Source organism: Nipponia nippon, unplaced genomic scaffold (assembly GCF_047370975.1).
Source record: "Nipponia nippon isolate SJK-2023a ecotype South Korea unplaced genomic scaffold, ASM4737097v1 scaffold_32, whole genome shotgun sequence".
Lineage (NCBI taxonomy): Eukaryota > Metazoa > Chordata > Aves > Pelecaniformes > Threskiornithidae > Nipponia > Nipponia nippon.
The window spans coordinates 6,182,208-6,192,891 of record NW_028262350.1 but is presented as its reverse complement, the minus strand read 5'-3'; the positions used below and the strand labels follow the sequence as shown (position 1 = coordinate 6,192,891).

At 43.7% G+C, this 10,684-nt stretch overlaps 1 protein-coding gene across 1 annotated transcript; it reads right to left on the bottom strand.

Moving 5' to 3' along the window:
* Nucleotides 1-427: 427 nt before the first annotated feature.
* Nucleotides 428-10,031, bottom strand: WNT9B (Wnt family member 9B). Its single transcript, XM_009470428.2, has 4 exons — nt 10,024-10,031; nt 7,921-8,177; nt 1,825-2,090; nt 428-904 (listed from the first exon to the last, which is right to left on the bottom strand). Exons 1-4 carry the CDS (start codon nt 10,029-10,031, stop codon nt 428-430), a joined length of 1,008 nt encoding a protein of 335 aa, XP_009468703.1.
* Between the last annotated feature and the right edge of the window lie 653 nt (nt 10,032-10,684).

Here is a 10,684-nt window from a genome sequence, read left to right as displayed (position 1 = left end):
AGTTGCCTCCCCAGTCCCTTAATTCTCTTCTCTCCAGGAACCAGGGCGCAAGCCCTCAGTATTTCAGTGTCACCACCCCAATGCATTTACATAAGTGCAAGTGAGGGATGGAGGAGGGGGATATTCCTGCAGGCGAGAGTACAAGTTTTAGCTCAAGAGAGATATTTTTGACTGCTTCCGTGTTCCTGCTGTCCCCACATTACCCCCACTGTCTGTCCCTCCTTCCTGATCTGATACCTGAAAAAACCTCTGGTTTTCTCCCCTCACACAGGGGCTCTCCCCAGATCGGAGGATCTCAACATTGAGATAATAGGAGCACTGAACATTTTTGGTGCTTGCCTTTGCCCTCACCCCACAGCAGAGACTCATGTCTCTCCCTACTGCTTTCTTTTACTCTAGGCCTTGTCTTGACCCTCTAGCACTGACTTTACTGCTTGCAGCTGTAGACCACCTCTTCCTGCATGCACTGTTGGCACTCAACATAGCAACACCACTGCACCTGACAGTGGCAAGAGAAGGTAACCAGCCGGCTCTGGGTGTTATAGCCTCGTCCACAGCACATGCTGTCACAGTTGCCTTCCCGAGAGCAGGTCCTCCCAGCAGTTCCCAGGGAGTATTTGCTGGGACGACAGAAACTGGGGGAGTCTTCCACATACACCAGGTCAGTAGAGCGGGGCGAAGCAGGGTGCTTGGGGGAATGGCTGTGTCTCTGTGGGCCAGCCAGCTCTGAGTGTCCCACAGCATCATTGGTGGTGCTGAAGACCTTGACGGCGTCATCATAGCGCAGCTTCAGTAGTCGTCCAATCTCATGGAAAGGCGAAAGCTGTTTCCAGCATGTCCGGACAGCACATGAGCCGGAGACACCATGGCACTTGCATGTGGTTTTGAGACCATTTTTCACAGCCTGATGAGGAAGAGAAGTGGTAGTCATTATCTGCCAGGACCATGAGCTTAGTTCTGGGTAGAGGTAACACCTCAGATTGCAGACAGCCTGGAAGTACTTCAGTTTTATTGGTATTATTCCTATTCTATGGAGGAAAATGTAAAAAATAAAACAACCAAACAAACAAAAAAAAACAACAGAGGAATGGCTACAGAGTTGACTGGTGAGCCAGAGAGTAGAAAGCCTGAATGAGGACAAATGGCTGAATACTGAGGCCAGTCAAATTCTTACTTAAGCCTATTTGGAAGGGCAGGAGTAGTCAACCATGAAACTGAGTGTCTCCAGCATGGTGGATTCCCTTTGTTATACTCAAATCAAGAATTGATTCAAAACAGGTAATTGGACTCAGTAAATGGAAAAAGATAAGTCAGCAGCCTGTAACATACAGGCCAAAATGCTTGATCTGATGGGCTCCCTGACCCAAACTTGTGACATGACTAGTTCCATAGCAAATCGCCAGCAGACTCATAATTGATCTCAAGAGTGTCAACCCTTAATCTACTTCACACGTCCCACCAGCTCTGAAGCTCTAGGTGTTCTCAAAACTCCCTGTGGCCGTGGCATAACCCATGGAGTAATCCAGCCAGTGAGTTTTACAGCTGTTACCGTGCTGCATATTGCTGTCACTCAGCCCCTGATACCACTAGAGGATACAGGACGCTGGTCTGCCACTCAGCATGCAACTCCTCACACCAGAGTTCAGGAGACTTTCCAGGGAGCTGTCAGTACCATAAGGTCCACGACATACCAGTAAACAGGTCTGGTTTGTGAGTAGGGCCAGTGAATACCTCTCTCACAAACAGCCTCGGCTGAAGATAGGTTAGAAGATTTGCATTGAGTCCTAACTTCTTTCTAGGCCTGCTGCTGCTGCAGCTCCTCACCTTGATGCCAACATTGGTGTTATGGATGTCCACCTTGGCCCGCAGGTCTTTGCCAATCCTCTTCTGACCCAAGAATTTTTTCAGGAACTTGGTGCTGTATTTGAGGTTGTCTCCACAAACACCCCATTGCCAGGCCTTGCGGTTCTCCAGGTCTGGGGAGTCATCACAGGTGCAGCGCTCCATGCGCCCAGCACTACACGCTCTGGCCAGGGAGTGGGTAAGAGCTGCGGAGGACACCGCATAGAGGAAGGCAGTTTCCTTAAAACCTGCACAGGAGAAGGATTAGGTGAGGGTAGGAGCAGGAGAGGCAAAATAAGGTGTTCATCAACCTCACTGGCTCTCCTGACTGTCCATGAACTAAAACCAAGCACAATACTTAGAAATACAAGGAGACAAAACTCTTCCATTACCTGCACACCATTCCTAGCAGAGAATCTCAATATCATGTTTGAAGTAACTGGTGTAGTAACACCCTAGTCTCACCTGGTGGCTGTGACTGATTCAATATGGAGACAAGAGACCACTCATGAATCAAGGGATGGGTGGCAATAGCCAAACACTCCTGGGAAAATATTCAACTGCAAAAAGCGACAGTCATGAAACTCCATTTGTCCTCATCCTCACCACAGAGCTGATAGGTGTGACTAGAGACTGTCACTGAAATCATGTTGTGGCTTAAAATCAGGAAATATTTAGTAGAGACTGAAAAAATAGTTTAAAAATCTGACCCCTTATTTTAAAATGCTTTTATCTGGGACTGTATTGGCACAGTATAGTAGTATTTCATATGGAAAGATCACAAATAGTGTGACTGGGAAAGGTTCTATGTCGAAGGACATCTTGGGCAAGAAGGACGAACTCTCCTGCATGTGAGTGGATTTTCTGACTTCCCTGTAAATTACCTACTCCCAGTGACTGTGGTGATACTTTCTGAAGCTATTCTCTTTTCTAAGGCAGGCTTCCCAGCTTGACTACGTTTGCCCTGAGGTATGCAACCATGACACACCATGACATCTTAACCAGGAAAGAAAGTACAGTGCCTGAATAGAAATTCAGTCTTAGTACCTGAATAGAAATTCAGTCTGAAGACAAGGAATCAGGCAGGAATGGGCATGTTGATATGGCACCCATGAGCTCCAGAGAAGTTCCAAAAACCACTGATTGACACAAACCTGACCTAAATCCCAAAATATTTTGGTTTGATTATTTCCTTCCTCTCCTATTTAATCCAGGGGGAAATCTTAACATTTCCTCCAGAGTTTATGTGCAGAAATGAAAACTATTAATAGGAAATTGCTTACAAGTCCACAATTTAGGAAGTAGAGCAAGGAAGAGAAAGACAGGTGACTGATCAATAGCTCCGAGTGCAGGAATGGATAAGATTGGCCAAAATAGAAACATTTTGGTTTATGAAAAATAGAACACTTTCACATCGCATAGAAGGAAACACATTGAAGCAAATATTCCACATTGGAAAATGCCAAATTTCCTTCCACATCTGAAGGAAGCATCTGTTTCCCCAAAAAATGGAAGAGAGAGGGAGAACCACAGAGACCTGATCTAGTCTTGCAGTTAGCCCTGCTTTGAGCAGAGATTGGAAGGGACCTCTAGACTTCATCCAGTCCAACCTCAAATCTTTCCATTATTTCGTTCCCTCAAAGAATTCCCATCCAGCTGTAATAATAGATCAGACCACTGACTGCTGAGATCTGGGTGAAGTCACCATAAACCTGACCAGAGAACAGGACAAAGAGTTCTTCTGCATGAAAAATTGACTAGTCATGAACATAATGGAGAGGCTGCATTAGCAACTTCAATATAGACTTCACAGGAGCTTGTTGGAATTCCAGAATTTTAGATGAAAGATGTAGCAACAGTATGGACATGGATGAAAGAGTCAAGAAAATGTGAAGGAGATCAAGGAGATCAATCAACAAACTTCTTCGTACCTCACCATTTTAGTTGCTGTATCACTGAGACAAGTAACTTGCAGCTAAGCTCTCTGGTTGATGATGCTCTATAAAATCTCTCAGGGTACTGGAATAATAATGAAAAAATGTCGCCAGATCCATCAAAAGTTTTGGAAAAGCTGATATGGGACACAGTCAATACAGATTATGGATAGCAACATGATGCTCACACATTTTCAAAAGAAGGATCTAAGTGAGGATAAGATACATTTCAGATCCTAAATCTGAAAAATAATTTCAGTAGCTAATCTCCAGTTGCTTACCAGATTCCCAATATCCTATCTGACATACTGATACCAGGAGGGAGGAGAGCATTTTAGAAACAGTTTCCCATACCATATAAAGCTAGCAGTACCAGTCAGCTCCACATACCCTGCTAAATCTGACTTTGTGGAATACCACACTGCTTCTGCTATTTCTAACCAGTGATGGTTTGGTTTCTTCTGTGGCACTCCACGTAAGTGCTGGCCAGATTTCAGCCCACTTGAAATCAGAGACTGTTGCCTGTGGTCAGGCCACTGCAGACAGCAGTAACTGAAGATAACGAGCATACTTTCCAATCGTGTCCTTCTTCTGCCCCCCTCCCACCTCCTTTTATCACAAAGGTTCAACGTCACCAGGCTGCAAAATGCTTGTCTGAAAAGTCTAAGATGATTCCTTCTACTTTGACATAAGGGACTGACCACCGTTTAATTGTTTAATTCACAAATCACATGACTAAAGGAAAAACTGAATGGTCCTTAAGTCCTTGTGGAATAACAACGAGCAGCTGTTGAAACTGGATTTTCAGTAGGACATAGCACAAATGAGCAGGGATCAGCTCCAACAAACATGATTTGAGAAGATCTAAATGGAGGTTTCTCCATGTGTCCTGGGTATCTATCCTCCCACCATGTCAATGGAGCTCTTGTCACCACAGCCAGTGGAGCCTGGACCAGGCTGTCAGAGTCTGGTTTAGGGATGAGTCAGTCTCCTGACCCCATTACTGAGTTGCCACTGACTATAATGAAATCTTAAACACTGGATGCAAGGGGTAACATCTAAATGCAGGCATCTTGGCATCTCAGTTTGGTAGCAAACATCCAGCACAGAGCTGAATTTCAAGATGTCGAAGCAAGCCGGCTCCCCCTGGTAGGACCTTGCACATGTCCAAGTCTTCCCCTGAGCTCTCTGGAATTACTTCTTAGCTCAGCAGCCTATAAATACAGAAAGACGTTTGCTACACTGGCAAGACACTGTTCTGTGGTGTGGTGTGCTCTAGACCACACGAAAAACTGTAATAGGAGGAGTTTAGCCATGTGGTGATTCTGCCAAAGGCGAGATGCTCAAGGTCAAAGATTTTTCAATGCTACAATAAAAATAGTGTGAGCATTTCAGAGCAAGTGGAAGAGACATCTCCCGGGGGGGGGGGCGCGGAGCCGGGAAACAAACAAAAACCAACCAACCAACCAACCAACCAAAAAAGAGCAGACCAGAAAGCTACAGAAAGATTTGGGATGGAAGGACTTCTCAAGGTCTTTAGTACAACCTCCTGCTGAAAGCAGGGCTAACTCCAATGCCAGATAAAGTTGCTCAGGGCTTTGTCCAACCGAGTTCTCAAAATCTTCGATGATGGAAATTCTACATCTCGGAGCCACCGCTCCTGTGCTGTACCATTCCTAGATTCCTCATGACATCAATGAAACCACTGCTTGAAGGTCACAGAATCTGACCAACATGAAGCAAAGAAATGGACTGATGGAGGGGAGGATTGTAGAGTGCTCATTTCTCAAGAAGGATTTTTCTGAGTGGTGGATCTGAGCTGTCTTTGCTATAGGTATTTATTTTCCCCAAATCACCATGTTGTTTGAGATTAAATAGTGCTTACTTGACCTCCAGCAGCAATTGGCTGCCTTTATGGCACACTTTGGAAACAGAAAGATGATCATTGCTTTACAAGAGTTATATAAAGACACCAACTGCCACTGTGCAAAAAGATAGCTTGAAATGTCTGTCCAGAATAACTTTAAATCTACCTATTTTCATGGATTTTTAAAGAAGTGGTGAAGGAATGCAGAAGGATTTTTCATGGATCGGTGAAGAGTAATAGCCATCATAATTGACTGCAATAGTCATAGAAGGATTGTAGGTTATGCAAAAGGAGTTCCCCAGTTTTATCCAGAGGAGTGTCAATGTAAAACAACAAATGGTGCAGACTGTGAAAATACATCTGGCATTTCAAAAACCAGAAAGCCCTTGGCATTTTTTTTTTGCTTACTAAAAGTGTGTAAATACAGGAAAAAAGATGTTGGCATCTGTAGAAGCAGGAAAAGCATAGGTGATCCCAGTCAGTCACAGAAGATTTTCAGTTGTCACTGCAAATTAAGTGTGGCTTTTCACCTATTACAAAAATGAATCATGTCACTGGGACATGACCTTTTTTCCCTCTTTCACTCGTAAGGCCATTAAAGACAGTTAAAAACTGTGTGTTTTTCTTTACGGTTTCTCTAGGACCATGGCGATACAAACGATTTAATCATTTCTAAAACTCTTCATCACTACTTGGGTGAAAGGAGCATAGTCCATTGCCTGACCAACAATTTCTAAGGCAGCAACAAAACAGCAGTAGGAATATGTGAGAAGCAGATCAAAATTGGCAGCTGAAAGTGTTCGTGTTCTTTGTGAAAGAAGCTAACCTATTTGCAAGTTAAAGGAAAATGAGAACTAATAATTGCTTCCAGCCAACTGTCCTTTCATATAGGAGATGTATATAGCATACTTTTCTGTATTAAATCATCATTTGATCCTTAAGATTGTGTAATAAAAGTTTTCAAACACTTATCCTCATCTGCCAAAACAGGTTTTAAATTACAGGTGATATTTTATTTTGTCAGTCAAGAGTCCATGGAAATGTTGAGGCATGCCACCATGAGATAATTAAATGTTTTCCAGCTATTTGAAGATGAGGATTATTCAATTGTCATTTCAAGTTTTTTGAGGTTGATGAAGGTACAGATGTCAGAAAGTCACTCAAGATGATCACGAACAGCTTCTTCCACAGTATTCTAAGAAATTCACAATAGAGCCTTGCAATGAAGTAAATCTGATCTTGTATGTGCTGGTTTACTAAAATATTGACTTAATATTTACTTTAATGAAATTTGATAATTTTAAATGGAAATGTGAAAAAGTTTCAATCCCAATGCTAATTAAAATTAACATTTTAATTTCATCGAAGTTAATATTGGCTTATTCAGCCCCCTTTTTTACGACATTAACTTACTAAACATTATCAAAGGACTGAAACTCAATAATACTAAAGACTGAAACTCAGTAAATGCTACTAAACGTTTTGTTGAAGGGGTGAAACTCAGTAATAGGCTGGTCTGGCATGTTTGGATGAGAACAGGTTCAGCAGAGTGTATGTGCGTGCTCTGGGAATTTCTGGTAAGAAAGAGTTTCAGGGTCTATCTTCATTCTATTTTTCTCAAACTCTTTAAAGGATTTATTATGCTCCCTCCTACCTCAAATACAGAACTTACTTACAGAACATTTTCTTCCTCTAAAGCCTTCTGTGAAACAGAAGCCAGTGGCCCTTCTGTCCACTCTGTCTGAACTTCTGCAAAAGCTCAAAATATATGTGAAAAAGTCTTAGGAGATATTTGTAAACATGCACTGAAATGCATTAATGCTGATAAATAGCTTTTTCAAACAGTAAATTAGGAATAAATTCTGTATCTGAGAACAACAGTGATTTACATAGGAAAATATCCAAAGACCTAAAGAGTCTTTTCTTAAAATGTCCCTTGACATAAAGGACTAACCCTTATTTCTCACAGTATCATCCCTGATTGCCAGCCAAGGATGATGGTCAGCCTAGGAAACTCTGGGCTCAGACAAAAATCCAAAAGCCAAGGGTGTGAACTTCCCTCTACTTTTCAATACGTGACAAACCATGCAAGAAAGATGAGGATAAGGCATATTTTGTGGCAGAAGGGCCCAAATTGCACAGCTCCCATTCCTAGGCAAAACAGATGATCTCTGCACTCCCTGGTTACTGCCCCACTTTGCTTAATTTGAGATTCATATTCCAGGGGCTACAGCACCAAGTGAGATTTTATACTGCAAACAAAAGACTACCTTGTACCTCGCTTCAGCAGGCTGGTCCGTCCCTCCAGGCTGCAGTTCCAGCGCTCGCTGCGAAACTGGTACTGGCACTCCATGATCCCAAGCCGGATGGCATCCCGCAAGGTCTCTGCCAAGCCAGGCTCCCTCCGGCAAAGCCTCTTCTGCTTGCGGGACAGCTTCAGCAGGTCACACTGCTTCACGTGGACCTTCCCCTGGGCAGAGTTTGTGGAGGGTCCCAGGGATGGGAAGTGCGTCAGAGCTTCTTTCCCGGTCAAGCTGAAAGAAAGCAGAAAAAGCAGTGAGTTCTGAAAGACAGCAGACATGGAAGAGGTGATCAGAGGGACAGATATTCAGAAAGCTGCTGGTCAGGGTACTTTACCAGCTCAGAAGATTAATCAATACAGATTGATTAGATCTAGTGTCCCATCTCCACCACACACCAAGGCAAGTAGCAGACTGTGGGGAGAAAGAAGAAATGCATGTGTGTTGTCACCAGCAACCTCAGGTGGGAAGTTTTCTTGACTTCATGAAGAGGACGTGTTTACACCCCTGCAGTTTTGTTTCTTTCACAGTACATTCGCCATCACATACAGAGACATTTTACTCAATGGTGCTGCAGGTCACCGTATGTCACAGCGCTGTGCTAACTCCATAAAGTGTTAACCACACCCTTCCAGGGTTTTGTGTGCATTGGTGCCACTAGACATAGCTAGGAAAGACCAACAGGGAGACATTATCAATGACCACCTTTCTAGAGCAAGCATGACTTTTGCTGGAAAACATTTTCTTGCTGAAAAAATAAAGGAAAGGTCAACTAAAAATGTATTGCCAAATGCAATGTGCTTATATGTGATTCAGCTGAAAAATGCCAAAAATTTTTGAGACAAATGGTTTCACTTTTCATGGCAAGACAATCTTTTTCTTGCAAAATTTATCTCCCTTAATATCTTTAGGATGCTTGAAAACACACAGAAATTATTTTACATTGATGCAAGATTTGAGGGCTGCAAACAAACTGAGAAGAGTCATGCATTTGCACAACACCGATCAGGAGTGCCCCTCCTGATTACCAAACAGGTAAGAATCATAGAGTGTATCAACCTCCGCACCCTGAAAAATACCAAAACCAGACAGATAAATGGAAACCTCCTAAACCTTTATATCTGGACGCATCCCAGCCCCAACATTAACATTTGCAAACTACGCCTCCCCTCCTCCAAACCCTGTTGTTTTCTTTGCAAGTCCACAGGTAGTTCAACATGGACAAACAGATGAGCCAGTTGGTTCTTGTTCCTCTCCCCCAGTCAGGCAAACTGGGCTATGCTGCTCCACGAAGTGAGTGTGGGAGTCAGACAAGCAAAGCTGGATAGGGAGGGATGCAATCAGGAGCAATCTCTTAAGCACATCTACAAAGACTATCTGGCTGCTGGCACCCCCACCAGCGGTGCAGTGGCTCTCCACCATCTTCCCTGCACAGCTCAGTGCTTGAGCAAACCAAGCCAGATGGAGATGGACACCAGTTAGTAGGTCGGTACAAAGCCAAACAGGCAATTCCCCACAGCCATGTAGGAAGTGAGATTCTTCACCTCTGCACCATTATCGTGTTCCTTGTAAAAGCATGGCTCTTTCACAGCTAAATTACCTGACCAGGTCTGACTGGTCATGTTTGCAGGTGTTTCCTTCTGCACAGCAAATGCCAGTCTGTGCTGGCAGAGCAGGAAGAGGAAGGTCTGTGCCAGAGAACGTGACAAGTGTCCACATTGTCTACCACACTCCAGTTCACAAGCAAAGAATTTTAACTGATGGAGGTGACCAAGACGAGACTTACCTGGCTCCACAAAAGACAGACATATCTAACACTCAACTGTTCAAGTAAGACCATACTCTTATAAGGGATATCATCTTTATTATGGAGGATACAAGTCAAGCACCGCAGCTGCAATTTTAGTCCTCCACATACTTTATAGACATCTATTTCTGAGCTAGTTGTCTAGATCTCTCTGTAGTCAATCCAGTCTATCCAGGAATGGGAGTTATAGCAGAATTCAGCTGACGCTGACCTAACCCCACAGCACTTCTGTATTCGTTCTCACAGTAGCCCACAACCTCCAGATGCACTCACGTGTCCATAGTTGGGAACAAGTGCAATTAACTAACATGTGGAAATCATCCAGAGACCTGCAGACTACACAAGCATGAAGGAATCATTGTGAATCACACAGCAAGTATTAAACTTTAGAAACCAAATGGGTGAGAAGAATCTCTTAATCCCGTTGTCACTGCTGAACTGGGGGACAGAAACAAGAGATGTTCCAGTGAGAGCCAAGAGATAAACAGGCATTGCTGGAAACAGAGACAGATATCTGGGGCCAGGTTCAGCCCAAGAAACTGGAATTAATACAGCCTGATGAGCTTCAGAGAGCAATTCGGACTGCACGGTTCAAAGCCCTGTTTGGCAGCAAACACTGCACAGAGAGGGCAGGAACAGCTGGTGCACAAGGGACATGGCAGTCCTGAGCTGGAGGAACCATGGTGAGGGACATAAGATTGGCTCAAGTGAATGAGACCAACACATGATGAGCAAGCTTGACTGTTTTGCCTGACTCACTGTGGTGCTTAAAAGCCAATATACATGTTCATTGGAGTTATACTTCCTTGGATGCATAAGCACATGCTCTGCACAAGCTCTGAAGCTCAAGAAGATCAAGATATGCCAACTCCAGCATGGGCAGGGAGGGGCTGAGATGTCAACAAAAGTCTGACTTCTTAGGGATGTCCAGACT